The sequence below is a fragment of the Mercurialis annua genome, linkage group LG2 (genome assembly GCF_937616625.2).
Source record: "Mercurialis annua linkage group LG2, ddMerAnnu1.2, whole genome shotgun sequence".
In the NCBI taxonomy this organism is placed as follows: Eukaryota; Viridiplantae; Streptophyta; class Magnoliopsida; order Malpighiales; family Euphorbiaceae; genus Mercurialis; species Mercurialis annua.
The window spans coordinates 7,483,539-7,509,307 of record NC_065571.1 but is presented as its reverse complement, the minus strand read 5'-3'; the positions used below and the strand labels follow the sequence as shown (position 1 = coordinate 7,509,307).

The following is a 25,769-nucleotide window of genomic DNA, read 5'->3' as shown; positions in this document are numbered from 1 at the left end:
TCAGACGGCTTAAACCATCTCTAAAATGAAGATTGGTTATTTAAATAGTTTTAGGAAAACTGATTTCAGCCTAATCATTCTTTCGGAGCCGATATTTTCCTTGTTTTTTGTTCTTCTCTTTTCTTTTTTCAGAGACATCATCAACGCTGAACAAAAAATTTCATTCGATCAATTAAACAATTTTCGAAGTAATTAATTGTTACTTATCATCTATATGTATTAGATCAAATTATTGTTTCCTAATTTCTCTTTGATTTTTACAAATTTCAGTTAGTTTTATTTTTAGGGTTTGACTGATCGATTTTGATTTTGCAATCAATTATCCATTGATTTTGATATTCCTGTTGTAAATGCAGAGTTTCAGAGCAATTCTTATTCGATTAAGGTCTGAAGAAGTGCAGATTGTGGAAGTTTTAGGTGAGATTATGCAAATTTCACTGATTAAATTCTAATTTTCTATTTCGCATTCTGATATGAACTTTTGACTTCATAAGTAATTTGCATTCTGATGTGAACTTTTGACTTCATAAGCAATTTCTTTACTAACAATTTGTCTTTAATTTTAATGGATCTGTGTTGTGCTATTATGTTAACCCATAGCAATTGCACTTTACCTGTTTGATAATATGCTCCAAAGATGGTTTTAACATTTTTTTTTGTGTGTGAATTAGAATAATATGCTTCAATGACGCTTACGCTCAAAAATCAAAAATCAGTAAATACGATTTAGATTGCATCAAGTAATAGTTCTCGAGATATGGCGATATATTACTGAAATTACAGTCGTCGTTTCTTTCATATTCATTGATATTTTCTATCATCTTTAGATCAATCTAAATCTACAAGGATCTAAATTTGCAATTTCATTTAACAATTAATGGTGAATAAAAATATTGTTCAATTGATTTCAAAATTGGGTATTCAGTTCTATGTTTTCAATCTATGGAGCAAGCAAAAGTGTATCTTCTTGGTACAAAGCCGTTTGGGATGCATTTGGAGCTATGTGGAAGAGGAGACGCCCAAAGCTCTTGTCAGCTAATTATGACTATTTACTTAAAGAAAGCTGATGGTTCTCAGGGTAAATAATGTTTTTACTTGAAACTTACAGGTGATGGTTCTCAGGATAAACCGGTATTAATTTATAACAATAAAATTGATTTTGTAATGGAAAATGGTCACTACTACGCATTACTAAATGATGAATACATATTGGTTTATGCAGGTGACACTACACAAAATCAGCAGTGAAGATGATGACGGGAAGAATGGAGAACCTAAAATCTTTAGAACTCCTTTTAATGGAAGCCAGTAAGTAGTCAATTTCCAGTTCTGCATTATCGAACTTTTATGTTCTGTTTCTTAATGGTTTCCTCTCTTCAGACTCCATCTGAAGAAAAGCACAAAGATTACTGATTTCCAGCGCCGAGCTGGTCAATTGCCAGTTCAAAAGGAGGTCTAACTTTAACTAGGATATTTGTAGCAACATTCTCTGCTTATTTCTCTATATCCACATTTTGTAATAGTTGGTTCCTTATTGAATTGCAGGGTGATGATGTGCATTACGGAGGTGTCATGCACCGTGATGGCTCCATTCTCATGTTAGTTTCAACAGATCAATTAAAGGTATTTTATACTAATTGCTTTAGGATATATATGAGATACTTAAGTGACACATGTTCTGGCTTCATCAAATATGGAGCAAATACGTTAATAAACTTGATGTTTGTTTATTTTCATTACTATTTGTTTAATCTTTAATATAATGTGGCTGCCATTTCTCATTAAATGGGACAATGCACCTGATTTGTTATATATTTACTTGCAGAATGTTTTATGTGAATAACACAAGCAATCCAGCATTTATGGAAACTAACTTTTGTGCTCGCATAATCAGACAAGGGTTATTGCTGGTAAAACTTATTGACAAGTTAGCTAATATGCGCATTCAAGATTAATTGGCTTGAAAGACAACCTTAATTTTGAAATATAATATTTGATTTTAATGTGTTATTATGATTATTTGAGGTTACTTATATGTTATACTAGCCTATTCGAATTTATCTCTGAAGTTTTTTGTTCTCTTTCAATTAGTTTATGTTTTTGGTTTTAATCGATTAATTATGATTTTAATTTTATTTTAGCTTTTGATTTTGATGCATATGCTGCCTAGCTGCTTCAAATTCTCCGCAATTTTGGTTCTTCAGGTATAAGCTCTTTGTTCTGGTTTTCTATTGCATAAATATTAAAGTTGATGATTTCACCGGATTCGATGTTCCATTGAGAAATGAACTGAGGTTTTGAATTAAATTCAAAAATGGCTGTGTTGATAATTTGAGGTTTAATTTCAAATTTGAAGAAATCATCAACGTTAAAGAATAATTAGTTGCACTTTGAGCTAGATATCTTTTAATATGAGGAAGATGTAGCAGTTGGTGAAAGTAGATCACCAAGTTGGACTAATCTATTCCAGGACTCATGAATGTAGACTCGAGTGCACACTAGTTGGAATAGTAACCGATTCAAATCAAATTTCTTAGATAAGGGTATGCATTTGCTTAAAGGTATGATAATTTGTATTTCTTCTATCTGCTCAGTTTTTTAGCTGCATTTTTGCTTGAAGCAATTTGTGCACTTGTATATTCAGGTTGTGATTGTGCTTGGGACTGAACAATGGGATTTCGTTTCATTTTAGTTTTTTTTTTTAATTGCAGGTCTAGTAATTGCGTTAATTGGCTTTGTCCTCTACATTCTTACGGTAATGTAAAAGCACATCCATATTTACTAGCCAAGTATCTTTTGATATTGGTATTGCTAAGTGTATGATTTTAATCAATATTTGATTCCTAAATGTAGGATTTGATATGATGTCAAAGATCAACTTGAAGACTCATAGAAGGCTAAAGACCAAAATCAGATAGATTTGAAAGACAAATAGATTAGCTTAAATATATAATCATGAATGTTTTTAGTTTTTGTTAGTTTAGCCAATTTAGGGTACTATAATGTAGATTTTACAATTTCAAACTTATGTATTTTCATTAGTTGTTGAATTTTCTTATCATATATATGACCTTTTATGAGATTGTTTTCAATTTAAAAAAAATAGAAATTTTAATTTTATCTCAGAGGCAATTAAAACCGCCCCTACAGATACATGCGCAACCGCCCCTACAGATACATGCGAGACCGCCCCTACTTATACGTGAGATAGCATCTCTACAAACAGATAGTAGGGGCGGTTATAACCGTCTCTACAGACCGCCTCTAATATTTTACTTACCCCGACGCTCGATAATACCGTCGCTATAACATAGCTACGGCTGAAACCCCGACGCACGTGAGACGGTTTGGAAAACCATCTCTAAATTCTGTAGAGGCGGTTAAAACCGCCCCTACATTTAAAAAAACCGCCTCTATAGGCTAAGTTTGGTGTAGTGTAATTTGTTTCCTCCAACCACACAAAAAGATCGGAAAAAACTCATAAAGTACTTGAAAATCAAAAATAGGTAAGTAAAGGGACCAAATAATACAAAAATAAAGTATAAGGACCTACAGAAAAAAAATGTATAAAGTACAGAGACCTCTATATGGGTTAAGCCCTTTTATAACTTGTTGATCATGTCAAGCATCAAACAGATGAAGGATGATATGGAATAGGGATCAACTGCAAATCATGTTTTCTTCTGACTGAAGTACCAAACGACTCAGCCATATCTAAACTTTCAAGCTTTTGCCCATCAGCAAGCTTCCAATCAAAATGATATAAAAGTTGTGCAAGTGGAAGTTCAACATTAGCTATGCCGAACGAAATACCAGGACACATTCTCCTTCCAGCACCGAACGGTATATACTCAAAATTATTCCCCTTATAATCGATGTTGTTGTCGAGAAATCTCTCGGGATTAAAAGTCTCAGCTTCAGGCCAATAATTTGGATCCCTTCCGATCGCCCATGCATTAATGATGATTTTGGATTTTGATGGGATTTTATACCCATTAATCTCACATTGCTCCTTCGATTCTCTTGGAATTAGTAACGGAGCGGGAGGATGCAATCTCAACGTTTCTTTGATTACTAACTTTAAGTAATCTAATTCTTGAAGATCTGTTTCATCTACATTTGCTTTTTTACTGCAGAGTTCCCTTACCTCTTCTTGTGCCTTTTTCAATGTTCTTGGATTTTTTAACATTTCTGATATGGCCCATTCTACTGTTGTTGATGATGTCTCACTTCCAGCAACGAATATGTCCTATAATAGTGTAAAACAAGAAAACAGATTCAGAGACATGCACAATAACTTATTTGGCAAAATAGTTTTATAATATCTATTATTTGATTGTTTTGACATGTTTTTTCGTTTACAAAATTTACAATTTAGTCTATTAATAATTTTAAAAAATTATAAAAATTATATTAAATGTGTTTGGTCCACGTGAATTGTACTTATGGATTAACTTTTAAAAAAGTAAAACTCCATAACATTTATTGTACTAAGATTTGAATGTAATTATGGTCAAATGGCTAAAAAGACCAAACTTTTTATAAAAAATTATAAAAGTTCAAAATTTTTAATTTTATCCAATTTGTCCTGAAACGCATGATTTTGTTTCAATTGTATGTTCAAATACTACACAATTTTGCTTACATGGCGATGATATGTGGTATATGTCACATCAGCATATGAGCAAAATTATCCTAAAACGCATGATTTCGTTTCAATTATGTCCAAATGACTAAAAAATGTCAAACCTTTCATGAAAATTTCACAAAAGTTCAAACTTATTAATTTTATCCAATTTGTCCTGAAACACTTGATTTCGTTTCAATTGTCCAAGTACAGTAAACCCTCTAATAATTAATATTTATTAAATTAATAATTCTAAACTTTAATATTATGTCTTATATAATATTCAATAAACTAATAATTCTAATGATTAATAAATTTTTAGTCCACCATGCATACTAATTATTATAGGGTCGACTGCACACAATTTTACTTATGTGGCGCTGATGTGCGGTAATGCCACATTATAGGTACCATATGAGCAAAATTATATGATTGGATATTATTGAAACAGAATCATGTGTTTCAAGACGAATTAGATAAAATTAAAAAGTTTGAACTTTTGTGAAACTTTCATAAAAGATTTAACTTTTTTTATCAATTGGCCTATAATTATTCAAACTTATCAATTTGACGGATCATACTCCCCAAATTTATTTTTAGGAATATCTCTGTTTATAAAGTCAAAATTATTGAAATATAAAATTACTTTATCTAACTTCTTTTATCCACATATATGCCCTCGTATTGAAAGTTTTGATTAGATTTATAAAAAGCTACTAACCTGAAGAACAGCTTTAATATTATCAGTTGTCAAGGGAAATTCAAGATTTCCATGTTCCTGAAGCCTTAAAAGAACATCAACAAGATCTTCTTGATCATCACCAGCCACTGTTGCTCTCTTGCTAGCTCGGTGGTCAGCAATGATGCTTTCAAGAATCCTATCTGCTTCACCCTGGATTCTTCTGAGCTTAGACATCGTTCCGCTGATATGATGAAGAATTTTAAACGACGGAAACAAATCCGCGACACCAAATCCTGAAGCCGCCTCTAAAATTTCATCAACTACAGAAATAAACGCCTCTTGGTCTTTACATTTCTTGCCGAAAGAAATCCTGGCAGTATTTCCGTATATTAAAGAAAATATCTTCCGAGTCAAGTTAATTGGTTTTCCGCAAGAAGAAGAAATTACAGCAATCAGATTAGACATTTCCTCTTCTCTGATTGATCTGAATGACTGAACGCGTTTCGGGCTTAATAATTCAGTGATACAAATCTTTCGGAGCTGTCTCCAGTAGTCGGAATTCGGAGAAAAGGCGATATTCGTAAAATTGTAAGTTATAATTCCGACAGACAAAACAAAAGGTCTTTGAGCAAAGACAATATCATGAGTTTTCATCACTTGTTTAGCAGAATCCGGCGATGAGACGACGAACATGGTAATTTCGCCAAGCTGAAGCCGCATAACGCTTCCGAACTTGTTGGCGAAGTCTCGAAGACAACGATGAGGGTGCGAGCCTGCTAATGCAAGCTGGTGTAAGTTTCCTATGAGAGGCAACTTCCATGGCCCTGGAGGAAGATCGGAAAATTTTGATTTCTTCCAGATTTTTAATGCTGTGAGGATAAAGATAAGGGTAGTGAATAATACAGAAAAGGATAGAAATTTAAGCTCCATGATGAAAAGTATAATCTGATATTGATTAATTGCTTGATATAGTGTAGTATTTATAGTAGTTGATTCTTGATTTTACACAACTATATTGATTCAGTTTTGTTGTCTACCTTGATATTTTTCTTTTTCGTTGAATTTGGGACTTCCGTAATAAGAATGAAAAATGCCATAAAGAAAATATTACTTTTATTTGGAGTGGAAATTTTCTTTTTTACGTTTTGTTTAAAGATTTAATCCCACATCTTAGCAAAATACTTTCCGCACACATCATTTGAGCAATCACCCATTGGTAAAAATGTGAATCTTATTCTCTTCTTAATAATTGTCATTCCCATTTTTTAAAACTAATAACATTTGTATTTACTATGAAGAATAATTAACCTTTTATCAATTAGCTATAATTAAAATGATATAAGCGTTAAATAGCATTGTATTAGATCGTCAGTTCGATTTCTCTGACAATCGCTCTCTTTTCAAATGTTAAAAAAAAAAAACTAACCTATCATAAATGGATTGTATATCCATTTAAATATATCGTGTATTAAGTAACTTAAATATAGTCTTTTAAAATAATCATGTCAGCAATTTTAACTCAAACATTGTACGTTTATTTAATGGGTTAATACAACACGAACTATTAATTTCATTTACTAATAGATACATACAATAAACGGGTCATATAAATATCAGTTTATTCATAAACAATATTTTATTTTTTATATTAAATTATATAAAATCAATTATTGAGAAATAATTAAATATCATATATATACTTGTTAATTGTAATAATAAATTTTATTTTAATGTTAATTTCAACAAATTTAATTTCTCATTCATTTAATACATTAATTTTGTTAATATGTGTAATATCATCTTTCAACTTCATATAGAAAAAAAAAACATAAAACTAATAATTGTTATTCTCTTTCTTTTATTCTCGTTTCAAGTTTTTTTTTTACGCATTGGACCGTCCGATATTCAGAACTTTCACTGTTTTGACTAATTTGAATCGAGCCAAGTAAGAACTAATAAATAAAAAAATAAAAATAAAAAATAGCTCTATAGTTATGGCTTAAATTAGAAAGGCTTAATCACAAAAAAAACTCCACCTTTTAACCCCTTTTCAGTTGCACACCGACATTATAATTTTGTCCAATTCATCCAAATTCGCACCTTTGGATTTCAATTTCACCCTCAAGTATATATGTATACTTTGTAATCTTGTCCTAGTTTGCTTTCCGAACAAATTGTGGGTTTTTTCTTTCAGATGTTATATGTATACTTTTATATATATATATATATATATATATATATATATATATATATATATATATATATATATATATTAAAGTATATATTCAGTGTTTGTTTCAATTTATTATAATTTATAAACGTATTATAGTTACTGTATTTAATAGGTGTAAAATGACAGGAATAAACGGAAAAATCGGCTACAAACGGCAAAATTCTGCCAAAAAATAACAAAAATTGCGACGGAATACAATAAATAGCGACGGAATTATCCGTCGCTAATTGTGCCATTTCTGAGACAGAAATGGCACAGATAGCGACAGCTTATATTCCGTCGCTAATTTAATACATTTAGCAACGGATAATTTCGTCGCTAAATGTGCCATTTATGTCTCAAAAATGGCACAGTTAGCGACGGATAATTCCATCGCTATTTATTTAATTCCGTCGCCATTTTGTCTCAAAATCGGTCTCAACCGGTTGACAATTGGCGACGGAGATGGCAAAATTAGCGACGGATAGTCCGTCGCTAATTTTGCCACGAATTTGAAAAATGGTCGCAAATTTCTTGTGCGACCATTTCTGTATCCGTCGCTAACCTGTCTTAGTGATGGAATTTAGGCCATTAGCGACGGATAGTCCGTCGCTAATTTTGCCATGAATTTGAAAAATGGTCGCAAATTTTTTGTGCGACCATTTCTATATCCGTCGCTAACCTGTCTTAGCGATGGAATTTAGGCCATTAGCGACTGATCCAGTAGTGTATTAAATTGATCTCTTCTCTATTTGAAAAAAGTTGAAATAAATCATTCATTTTCAACTTTTTATGTGAAAAAAAGTTCAAACGAGTACTTTATAAGGGTTTTTATGAATTTTTCCGAATGAAAAAGAGTTCAATTTGATTTTGAGCGTGGAATTGAAATCCAAAGGTGCGAACTTGGGTGAATTGGACAAAATTATAATATCGGGGTACAACTAAAAAGGGCCTGAAAGATGGAGTGTTTTTTTTGTTGATTAAGTCAATATAAGGAAGGAAAATTCATTGCCACTCGTTCCAACCGCCGCCCGTTCTCATTTCAATTCTCAACCGTCAGTTCTGAACTTGAACCAAATTAATCAAGGGTGATGCATTAAGAAAGGGCTGCTTTATCTTTCATTTTTTTCAACTGAAAAAGGGTCTGCTTTCAGTTGTTTTAATTAGTCAGCGAAAACTATTCAAAGCTTGACCCAATGAAAACCAGCTCTACTTGACTGCTAATACCAAGTTTAATATATTTATAATAATTGTCTTTTCACTATTACTATACTAAGAATTATTGCATAAGTTTTTATATTATAGATTATAATTTTTAATATAACATTTAGAAAAATGAAAATTTTCAAAGTCTTTTATAATCGGATTCTAAATTAGTGCTTGTTTCAAAAATAACAAAATTTTAAAAATAAGTAACTGATTTGCACAAATGAAACCAAATACGACTATAGTATATCTATAGACTCATTTCCAATGGATTGTTTGTAAATGCACAGTGGAGATTTGCCATAGCTAACCGATAACTTAAGTTTAGTTTGGTATAATATTATAAAACAAAAAAAAAGTTAGGTTATCGGTTTGATTTTTGAACATAAAAATTCACTTTAATTTTAGTGCAATTCAAACCTAAATAACTGAACTAAACCAAAAAAGTTAGTCGAACCGACTAGTTGGATTCGGTTTAATTTGAAAAATAAATAATTTCTTCAACATTGATTTAGAAATGGGTACCAGCACATATTCGGTCAATCAAAACTAAAATCTTTCAGTTTTACAAAAGGAATAATCAAAATTCCGAGAAATATTTATGAACGAAACCAGTCAATTCTATCGGTTTTCAATTTAGTTCGGTTCAATTATTTTCAACCCGATTTATTGTAAAACCTAACTACAAAATTTGTGTGGTCAAAATTGAACCTCCAAATGATATCAAGCTAAACCAAATTTAAGCTGTCAGTTCAGTTCGATCAATTTTTTAGACCTTCCCAGCAATAACGACGGTTAATTAGGACCATGAAAACATGATGGTAAATAATGAAATTTTGAAGAGTTGCGTACAAACAATTCAAAGAAATTGAAAGCTGTTTTGGACTTCTCACATTTTCTAGCCGATTCTTTTTACTAGTACAAACTATAGTTCCTTGCAAGCAGTTTAGTTCCTGTCAGCAATTTTTTTGTATGATAAAATTAAAAACATTATGTCTATCAGCTATAATGTATAAAAACCTTGAGGAATCTATATTTTTCAGTTCATGAATATTATCTATTTTAAAAAGTTTCAAAATATCATATATAATATTTTTATAAATAATTAACATAGATATTCATTTTCTAAATTAAAAAGATCATTTTTTAAATTGATAAAAATATAAGGAAAAAATAAAATAATTTAAAAATAAAAATAAATAAATTTCTTTATTTAATCAGCATGTTCAGTTAATTTAGATAATTTAAATTTCAAACTGAATTGATAATTAAAAAATTATTTTAAATTTTTCCTATATTTTTATACTAATTATCAATCATTAAGTTTGATAATTCATTAGATGAACTAAAAGGTAGTATATAGCAAAAGAAAGAGAAAATTAGGCAAAATATTTTTATTTAAAAATAATATAATTTTTTATCTTAATAAAAAAAATCGAGAAAATATCTCATTCTTTTAATGTCTTTAATTTTTTCCTTCAAGACATGTTTTTATTATTATAATATCTTTTATTTTATTTTATGCTTTTTTGTGCTTCGAATCACCATCTGTCACTTTTTCTCTTTCTTTTCTCGCTTTCTCTCTCTTTCTTTTCTATTTTTTTCTGTTTTTTTTCTTTCTATTTTTGTTCTCTTCTGCTTTGTTATTGCTCCACCCTCGCTCCGCCTTTTTTTCATATATAATATTATCGATTTTTTCTTAACTCGTGGTGATTTTTATGATTTATTTTAACTTTTAGACCTAAAAAAATTCCTGCAAATAACAGTATCTGGTTATCATATTAATGTCACTATATTATCATGTCATTATCATGGCATTGCATGAAAATAAATCTACAGAAAATAATGTTTAATTATTATATTGTTATCATAAAATTATCATGTCGTTATCATAACATTATCATATGATACCGAGATAATAATGTTTATGGCACTTATATGATAATGTTATGATAAATCAATGTTTGACTATCATATCAATATCACTACATTAGCATGTTCTTATCATAACATTGCAGTATGATAACTGAATGATAATAAAGTTTGATAAAGTTATGATAACCTACATAAAAAAATTTATAGAAGGATTCATGATTATTATGATGTTATGATAACCAGATGATAACGGAGTAAAATTATAAATATTTTAAATACGTAAAGTAAAAACATAAATCTGAAAAAAACGTGAGGTATTTTTTATAATTTTTCTGTGTTAAGGTAAAAAAGAAATATTTTTATTTTTGAGGTAAATACGTAAACTTTTCCAAAAGAAACCCAAACCAAGTAGTAATTACAGCCTAAAGACAAGCACTCAACCCCCATTTGCCGACACACTATGGCAAAGGCTATCGACACATGAATATTGATACTAACTAATTGCCGCTAATTCCCGCTAATAATTAATTTAGAGTAATTTTATTTTTGATAAAAAAAAATAGTCTGCAAGAAAAGACGCATCATCACTAGCTAAGATTAAAACAAAGGCTTATTCAAATTACATAATCATACCACTCATGAATATGTGAAGTTTGATCCATGGTGAAACTAGGAATCTTATCGAGCAATAGTCCTCGCCAAAACATCCTTCAACACAATCAAATAATTGGATAGAATTGCAATGAAATTATTAAATTGGGTTAAATTTGTAAATGTTGGAAGACCAGCAGTTGGTCTTCCATGGAGGAAGACCACCTCGTTTTCCTCCGGAGCGGGTTCGGTTTTTTTTTTATTAAATTATTAATACATATTTATTTATTTTTTTAGATTTATTTGAAAGGTTTTTAAGTTAAGGGACTTATTTAAATTTGTTCAAGTAGAAAAAGGTATAAAATCACCCTTAAATTTAATTATTTTAAAAAGTTTAATCCTTATAATAATTTTTTTTTTAAATTTAGGGTGCTATTGAAATCAAAAAATACGAAATAGGGTGCTATTGAAAAAATTACAAGGTGAGGGTGTTATTAAAAAAAATTAAAAGATCGGTAGTTTTTCAGACTTTTTGCCAATATTCCGTTGTTTTCATGTCCATTTTCGTTTTCATACAACATAATTTGTTAGCTATTTTTTATTAAGACCAGGGAGAAAAACTTAAACCCATCTCATATGAAAATATTATCAAAATAAATCCTCTTTTTACAACTGAAAAATGAATTAAAACTAAAAGGATATGAAAACAAAAATATGCTGCACACCTGCTACATACCATTGCATATTCTTGTAACAGTAAGTGAACTAATGAAATAACATTTATTAGTAGGATCAGTGTTTTAAACATCGGACCAAACCGGCCGGTCAAACCGGTTAAAATAAAAATCGGCCAGTAGTCCAATTTAAAACTGTAAATATTGAAATTTACGGTTGAACTGAATTAGGCCGGATCGAATCGGGTTGGATCGGATTGAACTGGTAAAAACCCGGGAGTTGAATCGATGAACCAGATTTTTTTTTAATTTATTAAACCGGTTAAAATGGTTATGGAATTAGTTCAACCGCTTAAACTAAAAACCGGCATTGTTGTCGGTTTGATTACCGGTACGATTTTTAAAACACCGAACAGGATCATCAAATTGATGAAAGATTGTAAATACGGGCTCCTCCATACTGAAAATAGCCCAATAGTAACTAATTATTGAACTCATATCAATTTTTTCCATCTCAGAATGTTACAAAATAACTAAGTCCATTATCATAGCCCAAGCCATGTAGCCCAAAACTGTAAATAGCCACATGGCCCACATCCCAAGTTCAAACTATTTTTTAGGGTTTTTTTGATAAATCCCATGATAGAGTAAAATATTCTCAAACATACTGTGTCAAAATTTGTTTTTGAAAAACACTGTTTGTATTTTTCTTTTTGTAAAACTATCTTTTTTTCTTAAAAATATTTTTTTTATTATAAAAAAATACGATTTGGTTAACCAACTGGTTACTAACAGATTGTTAACGGTATACTAAACAAAATTTATATTTTAAATGAACAATTTAGGTTTATTACGAAAATTATTAACGCTAATTAACTATAAATTTATTAATGCTAATTAACTATAATTAAAAGTGCAGTTTGTTTTAAATATACAATTCAAGCTTACCAGAGGTTTACCACCGATTAATTAACCATATATTCAAAATAAAAATTATTAACGGTTAACCAACGTTTACTAACAGTGTACTAAAAAAAATTATTGGTTTACCATTAGTGAACCATTTGTTAACCAACAACAAAATTATTACAAAAAATAGTCAAATTCATCTACTAGTTTAATAAATTCATCACAGCAGGTCCGCCATCTCCAGCGACGACAATTAGTTCTCCATCTCCGGTCGTTGCTCCTTTAAGACTCACGGCGGCCTGTAAACCTCCGATTGCCTTCTCGTTCTCCAATTGCGATTTGTGAAGATTAAAACAATGGTGGTTAATTCACAGATCTGAAGACGGCAGCAGGTCCTCCATCTCCGTTTTCCTCCTTCAAGACACTCGGCGGCTTGGAAATCCACGGTCTGAGTTGCTTCCTCTTTATGAAGGGCATCAGCTTCAAGTCTATCGCGCGACCGACATAGCTTCACGAACAGCTGCGGCGAGGTTGAGACTAGCAGATGGTTGGCGGCGGGAGTCTCAAATTTTTAGGGTTTTCTTTTGTTTTGGTTTTCTGCAATAAGATTATAATATATTAGGATTTATATATAACATATTAATGAAAAAGAGAAAAGTTAAAAGTGAGAAATAAAAAGATTGAACCGTACTTTTCAATTTTGAAAGTATGCACTGTATTATTGAGATTATTTTTCTAATCTACAGTGTATTGTATAATTATCTCTATTTTTTATGAACTTCTCACAAAACTACCTTAAAAAACAAAAAACAATTACCAAAAATAGCTATTAGGCCCATTTTTTATAGGCCAAATGCTGTAAAAAGACCAAATCTTTCACAAAAGTTTCACAAAACTCCTGACCTTTCAATTTTGTCGATTTTGGCCAAAAATGAATTATTTGATTTCACAAAAGTCCTGACCTTTCAATATTTGGCATGCCACATAGGCGTCACATAGGCAAATTGAAATCAAATTGAGAATTGGCCACAATTGAAACCAAATAATTTGTTTTTGGCCAAAATCGACAAAATTGAAAGGTCAGGAGTTTTGTGAAACTTTTATGAAAGGTTTGGCATTTTTATAACATTTGGTCTTTTTTTATAGTAGTACCTAAAGCTTTACACAAAACACCGACTCACTCTAAACTAACTCTAACCGACAATCGATCACTTCCGGCCTACACCACCGCCCTCATCGTCATCCGCTATTAGATACCGTTGGCCTTCGTCAGTCGTCGTCGACTGGCGCTCCCCTACTAGCAAATACTTCTAGCCACCTTTAACTTCTAGGCACCGACCAACACCCCTCCCGGCACCACCCCACCCAACAGTCCCCGGCGGAAAGTGCTAGCAACCGCCAGCCACCGTCAATTGTTTTTCCACCACCGCAGGCCACCTCCCCCACCGACAGCTACCATATCCGATCGGCGGCCTAAAAACTAAACTTTAAATGCTAAACATTAAACCCTAAATATTAAACATATACCTAAAACAAAATCTAGAGAAAATTACAAATACTTTCATAAAAGGATAACTTTTTCAAAAAAAAATCATAAAATGCTATCTTCCACAAAAGTTATTGAGTTAAACTAAAACATTCAAGGAAGTTAGTAATTTTGAAAAGATTTGGAATACATATAGTTTTTTTCATCATTTGGGAGGGGAAATTATTGGCGTTAGTGAGATAATTTAATCATCAACCTTAGTAGAATATTGATTAACTATACGCCTTTTGATTAAATGATTTGCGATTTAAGTTTTGTCTTTTTATCCCCGAACTTATAAATAAACGTGGCTTTAAGTCCTTCAGTTAAAAAAAACGTGTGATTTGCAATTCAAAAATGACGAATTACTTGTTTAAAAATGTCACATAACTAACAAAATCTCTAACGGGGATCCATCGAAAGATTTGATGACACGTTTTCCCTGAGTTTGTGAGCTAGAAAGAGACAAAATTTTAGTTTAGAGACCAGTTAATCAAAAGACATAAAATTTAAAGACCTAACAATTGATTAAGCCAACGATTTACTATGCACAATGCAAGCAGTCGTGATTAGTAATATGCATTCTTCTCTGACAAAACTAAATCAAAATAAAATTTTATTTTAATTTTAAATCAAACATAGTCTAGTTTATTACAAATATTTTTATACTGGATAGAATATTGGCAATTCCATTGATTTTTCAGTTTAAGTTTTTGCTTGTATTATACTGAACTTAACTGCAATTATATTCTCCAAAACAAAACCGAATAAAAACATAGAATTAATTTAATAATATCTGAACCAAATTTATTGATTTGATTATTCAAATTTTACACTTTTAGCATAGTTTACTGATAGAGCACATTATTCAAATTTATAAAATTTTCTGACAAATGTTGTACTACTACTATAAATGAACTTATGTTTGTAATGCAAATTTTGCAATACTTATGATTCATAATTCATTAGATGAACTATTTAGGCAGTACATAGTAAAACAAAAAAACTACTACAAATCAAACTGTAATTATAGCCCAAAACAAGCACTCAACCCCAGCCGCCGACAAACTAGGGCAAAGGCAATGGACGCTATATTATACTATAGTCTGCAACAAAACGACGCCGCATCGCTAGCTAAAGATTAAAACAGAGCCTTATTCAAATGACATAATCAGACCACTCATGAATATGTGAGGTTTGATCCATAGTAAAACTCGGAATCTTATCAAGCTTCACCGGATTAGTTTTCCCACCCAGCAATTTCGCCGGATTCCCAACCGCAGTAGTCCTCGCCGGAACATCCTTCAACACAACCGAACACGCCCCGATTTTCGCCCCGTCACCGATCCTAATATTACCCAGAATACAAGTCCCCGCGCCAATCAAAACCCCGTCTCCAATCTTCGGATGCCTATCACCCGAACTCTTCCCAGTCCCGCCTAGCGTAACATTATGCAGAATCGAAACATTGTCTCCGATCACAGCAGTTTCTCCGATCACAACTCCGGTAGCATGATCCAGCAATATCCCCTGACCAATCTTAGCTCCGGGATGAATATCAACGGCGAACGCCTCCGATACTCTGTTCTGTATCAGAATAGCTAGAACTTTTCTCCCCTGAGTCCATAATTTGTGAGCAATTCTATGCGCTTGGCAAGATTGAAACCCTTTAAAATTCAAGAAACAGTGGACATAACTGATACAAGCGGGATCCCGTTCTTTAACTGCGATTAAATCTGCCTTAACAGAGTCGATTATGTCTTGATTTTCTTCAAGAACCCTAGTGAAAATATCGAACAGAGTAGTACTAGGAAGGCTCGAATTACTTAGCTTTACCGCCAGATGATTGGCTAAAGCTCTCTCGAGTGAGGACTGTGAGAGAATCGACGAGTAATAATAGCTTGATAAAATTGGTTCTTGATCAACGTCTAGTTTTGCTTCTTCTTTCATTTTCAGCCATGGATCTTCTTTAACCTCTGGTTCTTGATCTTCTTCTTCGAGAATTTGACCCGTGTGGAGGTTTTTTGTTTGATTCTTGGAAATGGGTATGCGTGAAATGTCATCGGGAAAACTGGGTCGGTAATAGTTTTTCAAATACTTGTTGTATGATTCGTCGGATTGAGAACGAGACCTGTTTGGATCGCGAGAAAGTTCAGTTCTTGGTGTGTCAACGCAAGCAGCCATATTGGTGCAGATTGAAGAGAGAATTTGTGGTGATGAGAATGGTTTGTGAGGAGAGAAGGCTTTATATAGAGAAGGGGTTACTGCAACTAGAAATTTCATTGAAAATTTTCTTGGACTTTCTTGGGAAAATTTCTAGTGGATAAGAAATATTTAAGAGGGAAAAAATGTTGATCACGCAACCTTGTGGATCTGCTTCTCTGGATTGTTGACACTTGAATTTAAAGAATGGGAAATAGTAATTTATAGAGCTTTGGTGTTCTATCTCTCACACAATTTTTGCTCGGGAAAGTGTATTATATTCGGAAAAAAGCAAAAGTGAATTATATTCTGTCACTAATTTTATAAAGAAGACAAGGACAGGACGAAGAAATTGTCAATTTCTTTTTTATTCATGTTATTGAAACTGTTTTTTATAGTATAGTATATTTTAGCAATCGCCAAAACGTTATTATTTTCATTTTATATGTCTGGGTAATTAATTTTGGTTTCATAAAAGTATATATATTTTTTTTCTTGTTTTTTACTAAAAAAATTGTTTCCTCGTGTTTTAGCCTTTCAAGGAAAACTCTTATTTCCTCGTGAATTTTAAAAAAAACATTAGTGGCAAAGGTGTGTGAGTGTGTCAGATGTTATATCTCAAATTAAATATTTTAAAATAAAATCAAACGATTGTATCGATTTCCAAAGAACTTTCAACAATCTCAAGAGTTTTTAAACAAACCTATTAAGAGCGTTTAAATTTAAAAGAAAACTTCTGTAACTGAAAAACTAAACTTGACACTGTAATTGAAATTGCGATTGGAAATAATATTAAAAATACAAGATTGAAATAAGAAAAATGTAAATTGCAGTATATGAACAGGGATAATGCTTGTGCCATTGCTTTTCTTATAAGAGTTTCTGAATTTTTGGTTGATTTTTGTTGAGACTTGTAATTGTTGTTTTTTTTTTGCTTTTGTAGCATTTTAAAAAAAAAAATCAGATGCTCATTTCTTTTCAACTGCCCATATTTTTCACTTTTCATTTTTTCCACTTTCATAAAAAACCCGTCATTTTAATAAATTGTCATTGCGCGTGTTAAAATTGGAGATCTAATATCGTAGAAAAATTGAAAATTTTGGCCTATAGGCAAATTGGAGATCCTCAGCTATTGGCGAATTGAAATCCTAGGTTGTAGACTTCTGTAACTTCAGTATTTCGTTAATTCTTTTGAGCTTTTGGATAATTTTAAATTTGGTATAAATACCTCTGATTTTAGTTTTATATATTTTAAAAATATATTAAAACATTATGACGTAATAAAAAGATAATTTTTTATAACCATCCAAAAAAATTATTTAAGAAAATGATGAAAAAACAAATTATTTAAGATATTAAAGAAAACAATATCTATAAAAATACTAGATTAAAAAATACAGGAAAAAAGCTAAAGTAAATCGAAATTAAACCGGTCTATTTTTGGTTTAATTTTCAGTCTATTTTTGGTTTACTTTTAGATACTGGTATTGTCAAAAATACACTAAGAAAAACTCTTAAACTCAATAAATATTGTTAAAAAACACACATACATAACAATCAACAAAATCAATAATCCAATGGTCAGTAGTGAGCATATCACGTGTTGACCGATGTTGATCGACGCCGATAATACATTTTTCAGCCAAATACTGAATAATGGTCATCAGACTCTGACGGTGTATTTTTTATGTGTACTAGTGTTTTCTGGTGTTTTTGTGTTTCTTTTAATCAATTTTTTTTAAACAAAAATTAAAAGTAAATAATGTATGTTAAGTAGTCAAGTATGAAGTATAATTTTAAAAATTTACAGTATTTTTATTAATAAATTTTAAAAAATGATGGATGATGTATTTTTTCATATAATAAAATAAAAATAGTTAAAATATAAAATAAATAGTATTTTAAATATTTTGAATAAAATAGTAAAAACATTTCAGGGATAATACTATCAGTGTAAAGGTCCTGAGAGATGATGGTAGGAATTATTGAAAATTATTTTATTTATAGTGTAAATTTATTATTTTTTATTTTATACTAAAGTGAGGGGTTAAACTAAAATTTATTTTTATCAATTATATTTTTGATGATATGAAGTATTTAATGTTAGAAAAAATTATTTTAAACAACTGAAATATTATAGAAAAGAAGGGTAATCTAAATTATAAAACTAAAAATAGACTAATAATTAAATATAATGTCATTTCTCGTAAAATTTTGATGATATCATAATTTATGTGACTAGGCTATTTTTGTAAAGAAAGTAGATATATCTTTCAATTTGCGTCTTTTTAAAACTAATACTAATATAATTTGTGTTTTAGAAAAGGAAATCCCTAAAGTAAAAATTATCATTGTTGCCATCTAGTCAAAATCAACACTAATTGATCATGTACTTACTACTTAGTGCAACGGATGTCTTTTTCTAAGCTTTGTGTTTCTTTAGAAAACTTTAGAAAGAACAAAAAATAAAATCTATTTTTTAGCAAAAAAAATTCCTCTTTATACCATATTAAATTGTCCTTCCATTTCAATATAATATTTGATTTTTTTATTATATTTCTAATTAGGTGTTAATTTTACCATATAGCACAATTTTTAGCGTTTTTTTTTTCAATTTAAACACAAACTATAAAACGTCTTAACTAATAGTACAACCTTTTATTATGTGGCATATATAGCATAAATGTCTACAGCGACGTCGTTTTGGTCGTCCGTACGACCAAAAATGACGACATTTTAATAAGAAATAAAGCATAAAATGCAGAACGGGCTATGTAATAAAAAGTTTGGAAAGTTTGTGCTAATGGATGAGACACTTTTTAGTTTGTGTTCAAATCGGAAAAAAACGCAAAAGGTTGTGCTACATGGTGAGATTAACATATCTAATTACGATTAAATGAGATTTTAACCAATGACCTATAACTCAAATAATATAAGGATTGGACAACAGACTACTAAATCGTGGGTTCGCTTCCTCTCACAAGCGTTCTCCCTTCTCAATTATCAAAGAAAAAAAAGATTTTACATCAAAAATGTTAAATATAATTAAAAAAATATCAAATTATCATAATAATAATTTGTAATTTTTATGGTTAAAAACATACAAATATGTTTTTCAAGTATTTCATATCATATAATAAAATTTTAAAGTATTTTACTTACTAATAATTAAATAAAATTATATCATAAATAAAGATAATATAAAATAAAAAAAATATGTAATGGTTTTAAAAAAGATGAAAATAATAAATGAAATTATCATTCTACGACGAAGAAAGAATATGTGTCTTATTCTTTTAAATTTTGATTATTTTTATATTTTTTTTATTGTTAAGTCAATTTACTTATAAAAGATGTGGTAGAAACTCTTATATAACTACTCTTAATGCCAAATATTTTTTGAAGTCGTCTTTTCTTGATGCAAAATTAGATGCAAATTCTAGTTTTATATGGCGGAGTATTTTCGAGGCTCAAGCGAGGTTGATATTTGGGAGCTCATATTGGTAATTGAAAGTCAACAGAAGTCTGGAAATCTCCTTAGCTGTTGGAGTTTAAGAGTGGCTATGTGAATGTTGTCCAACAACATAATTTAGCAAATGTTTGGATGGATCAATTGATGACTTTGGATGGAAAGAGTCGGATGAGGGTTTGGTCAGAGATGTCTTCGATGAGGAAGATGTGCTTCAGATTTTGAATGTCCCGTATTAATAATCGTAACATCGAAGACAAATGGCGGTGGAGGTTGGAATTGAAAGGTAAGTTTTCGGTAAAGAGTTTCCATAGCGTCTGTTCCGAATGTTATTCGAGGTCGGATCTGGAATCTTAGAGCCCATTTTCACATCAAAAGCTTCTTATGGCGTGTTTGTGCTGGTCTCCTTCCCACAATTGAAGTGTTGGCGTCTAGTCGAGTTTTTGTTAATGCTACGTACATGAGTTGCATGGCTTGGAATGATTATGCTGCTCATTTATTTACTGAATGTCCTTCGGTCATAGATAGTTGGGAGTTGGTGGTATTGAAGATGGAGGGAACAAATTTCAGTTATGTCCTTGATTGGTGTAGTTCCTAGCTTTAGAGGCTTGGTGATGATGATAAAACCATGACTGACTTTATTTGCTGGACATTATGGGTTAGCACGAATGATATCGTATGAAAGAATAAGGTGAATGTGGCTTCTTCGGTGATAGCAGTTTCTATAGTTACCACCTCAGTTCCTGGAAGGTGGAAAATAATTCCTCCCCTCATATCAGTAGTGTAACAGTGACAAGAAGAAGACAGGAGAGCTAAGTGGCGGCCCCCTCTGGATGGTTGACTGAAGGTTAACATTAATGCAACAGTTTTTCCACGCCACCAACGTATTGGAATAGGAATTGTGGTGCGAGATTGGTATGGGTCTTTGGTTCTTGCGCGACAGTGCAATTGGTTTGGCTCGTACTCGCCTCAACTGGATAAGATTATAGGTATCTAAGAGGTACTCAATTGGTTGAAAGGAAGAAACAAGTTCATAATCGAGTCAGATGCAATGGAGGCGATTTTGGAGATAGGAGTCCGGAGGTTCAGAATTCAGAGATTTTAGTGGAGGATTGCGCTGTTTTAGCGAAGCAGATTGATACGATTAATTTTTTGCTCGGGAGACGATCTGCGAATTAGACAACACATGTATTATCGCAATATGCCAGTTCCAATTCAGGTCATTAAGAGTGGGTCTGTCATTTCTCTGAGTTTCTAAAAAATATAACTGTTTCGAATTTGATGTAATAAAATCAGTTTTGTTCTAAGAAAACACTTAATAAACTTAAATAATTATTTTATATATATATATATAAACTTCTAATTTATTTTAGCTAAAAGTTATGGACATCTGTAATAGTATATTAATATTTTTTTAGTCATTAATAATATTATTTTCTAAATTAAATCATTTTAAAATAATTTATTATATTTTTAGGCAGAATTAAGAGTAGTTTTATAATAAAAAGAAAAATATGAACTGAATTTACATAAAACAAATTGAAAGTTATCACTCCTTTACTCAAGCTTTCAAATTCTTTTTTAACTAGTTATCAATATAATTTATAAAACAATATTTATTTCCATAAAAATATATATTTATTTGACTGAATTTTACTTATATTAGATAAAAATAAATAAATTTATTAGATTGGAATAATTTCATGCTCAAAAAAAGAATTAACAATCTATATTTTAAACATAATAATAAATAAAATTTAATAACTCATGAAAAATGTAATACTACTATTTATTAACAGATTTAATACAATTTACGGAACAAACATCTACAAATACAATATTAATCCTCGCTAATTTCTCATAATTATCATTATGCCAAACGTCACTAAATCAGAGCTTTTTGTAAATGTTTGACAAGGGACAGGGACAGTGGCGATGACGCGAGTGATGACGCGTCAGTCACTATCTCTACAAATATTGAAATTGAAATTTTGGTACGAGAAATTCTGATTAATTTGATATGTTTATGCTTTTTTTGTTGACGACATATGTTTATGTTAATATATTGTTAACTGATATATTATTTATTAATGTTTTTAATTATATAGTTCGTATGAAAAATAGAACTTATATATTAATTTACTATGTAGTGTTTTTTTGTCCACATCAACTCTAAAAATTTAAAAAGTTATTATATTTAAAATTAGGCCAAATAACCAAAAAAGGCCAGAACCTTTCACAAAAGTTAAAACCTTTTAATTTTATCCAATTTATCTTGAAACGCATGATTTCGTTTCAATTTTGTTCAATTATGTAATTTTGCTCATGTGGCGCTTACTTGGCGCTGATGTGGCAATGCTACACATCAGCGCCACATAAGCAAAATTGTGTAATTGGATAAAATTGAAATGAAATAATGCGTTTCAAGACAAATTGGATAAAATTGAAAGATTTAGACTATTGTAAAACTTTCATGAAAGGTTTGGCCTTTTTTGGTCATTTGGCCTTAAAATTATAGTCATTATAATTTTTTTTTAATTTTTAGGTTTATTAGGTTTAAATTTTTCAATTTTAATTAGGTTTAAATAAAATTTTAATTGGTTTAATTAAATTTTGTTTTATTTAATTGGATTTTGAAGCATTTAATTAGGGATCGAAGTATTTAATTGAGTTTTAATTATTTTATAAATATTTTAACTTTAAATATTTTTTAATTATTGATATTTAAATGAAAAAAGGGTGAAAATGGTTAAACAAATTTATAAATATAAAATTGGTAAGTATTTTAAATATTAAGAATTTTTTTAAAATTTTTCCTTACGTGCCAGTCATCATTTGACTGAAGAAACTAACGGTGATATAATGTGAGCTATTTTGGACCACTACAAGATGTGAAATGAGCGAACTTCTAATTTTAAGGGTTTATTTTTTCTTTTGGTCCAAACTCAGGAGATAAAATGAGCTTTTTGCCTTGATTTTAAATAACTAACTAAAAAATAGTTAATTTGTTTGTAATTTAGAACCTTAAAATAAAAGTTTGATGTTGAAGCTAGTGACTGAATTTAGCAACAAAGTAGAATGATAATGGAGGGACGTTATGTAATCGATTACGTACTCAATTGTTAAGGCCACGTCCAATGCGTTAACTTTAAAGTATGGATAGTCTAGATGGTTAGGCTCTCTGAAATTGAACACCTGAATCGAACTGACAAACTCGGTTCAAATTGGTTTTGATGTTGTAAAGTAATTTTGGTTGGCTGATTTGGTTTGATTTGGTTCGGTTCGAAATATGAAAAATTTCAGACAGTTGATTAAAAAAGACCAAATTTTTTATGAAAGTTTCATAAAAATACAAACCTTTCAATTTTATCCAATTTGTCCCGAAATGCATGATTTCGTTTCAATTTTGTCCAACTACATAATTTTACTTATGTGGCGCTGATGTGTGGCACTGCCACATCAGTACCACGTAGGCGCCACATGAGTAAAATTACATAATTAGACAAATTGAAACGAAATCATACGTTTCAGGACAAATTGGATAAAATTAAAAAATTTAAACTTTTATAAAACTTTCATAAGAGATTTGACCTTTTTAAAATAACACAACAAAAACAATTTAATCTCTTTTTTCCTATGTCTTACATTACTTACATAAATTGAAACCTATTTATAGGCATATTATCCACCAATTTATATGTTTTGTCATTATGTCAACAATAAAAAATTTATGTTTAATTATCTAAATCAGGTAGGAAGTGTGATAATTTTACTTAGAACTCTGATACACAAACAAATATATGTTTCTTTTGAAGTAGATATACAATTATTGAATTATATCAAATATTTTATTTTTTTATTATTAAAAAAAGAGTTAATTACTAAAAAAATCACGAACTTTACACGAAGTTTCATTTTAATCATGACCTTTAAAAGTTATCATTTAAAGGCACAAATTTTCATTTTATTTCAAATCTATCACCAAAGTAAAATTCACTGTATTTTATCTGACTAAAAATTCTATCACCAAAGTAAAATTCGCTGTATTTTATCTGACTAAAAATTTCTAATCCTAGATACTCTAACTGAAAGATAATAAGATTTGATGTTAATTAATAACTTAGGTCTTTTATTAATGGTTTAGTGAAAAATTTAGTCAATGAATATACACTGAAATGATGAATTTGAAATAATATGAAAGTTCGTGCCTTTAAATGGCAACTTTTAAAGGTCATGATTAAAATGAAACTTCGTGTAAAGTTCGTGATTTTTTTAAAAATTAACCCTTAAAAAAAATGCATGTAATAGGAATTGAATCTATATTTTATCACAATGCTACCTAACCTTTTAACCATTTTAAATATAGCTCATTAGTATATATCCAAGGTTCTTATTCAATGGTTGAAATGCACATAATCTAGAATCACACATTTGCCTTAAGAAACAAAAACTCACACAATTGCCAAAGCATCGTCCACGCGATCATACAACTATCTATAATTTGTAAGCCCAATAATAAGATATTGAATATACTGAGTCATATGCCATCATCTCATTTATTTTCTTCTTTATATTGCCCATTCAATTTTGGTAAATAAACACATCAAATTTCCATTCTTAACTAGTTGGAAACATTAAATTGAGACCAAGATCGATTTAGCCAGTGATCGATACAATTTCACGTGATGATATTCTTTTCTATTTTTATATAATTGACATCATTTTTTTATTGACAATTGTTGTTTATAAATACTTTTAAATATATTTTTCATCATTTTAATTGTTATGTTCTAAATCTTCTATAATAAATCAAAATATAATACTGATAAAAAATTTCATGAAACTTTTACTGTGATGGTAGTGCCACAAATTGATAATTATGCAGCTACAAAACAAAAAATTGGTTAGATTAGATAATTTTTTTTTTATTAATTAAGGGATGGAGAAGGCCTTATGGAAGTAATCGATCCCATGACCTAACAGATTATTATCTAGCACTTATACCGTTTGAACTATAACTCATCGGTTAGATTAGATAATTGAGTTGAAGAGTTGAAATTTGAAGATTCGATTGAATTTTGGTAAAGGCGTTGGACTTAAGTTGAAATTGTGTGAAAATGGATGAGAGGTAGGGTCTACTTGTAACACACGACGCCTTGCAGACCACTGAAACAAAGAGAAAGGAACGTATAATTGAGTGTATATTATTATTATATCACTGTTTTATGAGGTGGGGATGCCTTGAAAAAGGTGAATGCATATTCCGACTAGGGTTGTGCGCCACTCGGCTGGATTCAGTTTGATATGAAATCAAGTAAAAGAGTTTTAGGACTCAAGTCTACAAAAGTCTTTGAAACCCATGCATTATAGCTCAAATAGTATAAGCGGTAAATATTTAGATTGTGAGTATTTTTTTCACAAACGCTTCTTTTTTTAATTAATAAAAAAATGTCCTTAAAAAAAGAAATAAGGATTATTATAAATTTGGTGGGTGAACTTGTTTGAAAATAACAATTTAATATTTGAACTAAAATTTACTAGCTTATAAATTGAGGGGCAAATTGTTAATTTATGAGACAATTAGCTCACAAGTTGAGAAGGCAAATTGCCAAAATAGGGTTAATTTACCAAGTTCGTGACTGATTTGCCATAAAATTAATTTATGTGTTAATTGTCCATTGCTTACAAGTTGAGGGGGAAATTGCTACTTAAGTGTTATATAAATGTATATAAATATGAATATAAAATTTACGAAATTAATAATTATTTAATATTCATTTTTATTTTTGTATTTAAT

The 25,769-nt window shown here is 30.1% G+C and overlaps 3 protein-coding genes across 13 annotated transcripts; 1 reads left to right on the top strand and 2 right to left on the bottom strand.

Annotated features, from left to right (window-relative positions):
• LOC126667810 (uncharacterized) lies at positions 1–3,080 on the top strand. Of its 11 annotated transcripts, XM_050360896.1 has the most exons (10): positions 1–188; positions 357–417; positions 926–1,078; positions 1,223–1,308; positions 1,381–1,453; positions 1,546–1,623; positions 2,142–2,204; positions 2,486–2,561; positions 2,712–2,755; positions 2,854–3,080. In XM_050360896.1, the coding sequence occupies exons 3-10, from the start codon at positions 1,067–1,069 to the stop codon at positions 2,863–2,865; spliced, it is 444 nt and encodes a 147-aa protein (XP_050216853.1). In that variant the 5' UTR covers positions 1–188; positions 357–417; positions 926–1,066; the 3' UTR covers positions 2,866–3,080. The 11 variants fall into 11 exon arrangements, 3 of the variants coding, with proteins under 3 accessions (XP_050216853.1, XP_050216854.1, XP_050216852.1); XM_050360897.1 differs by lacking the exons at positions 1–188; positions 357–417 and having other exon boundaries at positions 424–1,078; XR_007638283.1 differs by lacking the exons at positions 2,712–2,755; positions 2,854–3,080 and adding an exon at positions 1,826–1,910 and having other exon boundaries at positions 926–1,108; positions 1,381–1,623; positions 2,142–2,705.
• Positions 3,081–3,503: 423 nt separating this feature from the next.
• On the bottom strand, positions 3,504–6,275 carry LOC126667809 (desmethyl-deoxy-podophyllotoxin synthase-like). The gene is made up of 2 exons (XM_050360894.2): positions 5,349–6,275; positions 3,504–4,249 (listed from the first exon to the last, which is right to left on the bottom strand). Exons 1-2 carry the CDS (start codon positions 6,237–6,239, stop codon positions 3,629–3,631), a joined length of 1,512 nt encoding a protein of 503 aa, XP_050216851.1. The 5' UTR covers positions 6,240–6,275; the 3' UTR covers positions 3,504–3,628.
• Positions 6,276–15,220: 8,945 nt separating this feature from the next.
• On the bottom strand, positions 15,221–16,771 carry LOC126670275 (serine acetyltransferase 1, chloroplastic-like). Its single transcript, XM_050363965.2, has one exon. It carries the CDS (start codon positions 16,582–16,584, stop codon positions 15,460–15,462), a length of 1,125 nt encoding a protein of 374 aa, XP_050219922.1. The 5' UTR covers positions 16,585–16,771; the 3' UTR covers positions 15,221–15,459.
• Positions 16,772–25,769: the final 8,998 nt, after the last annotated feature.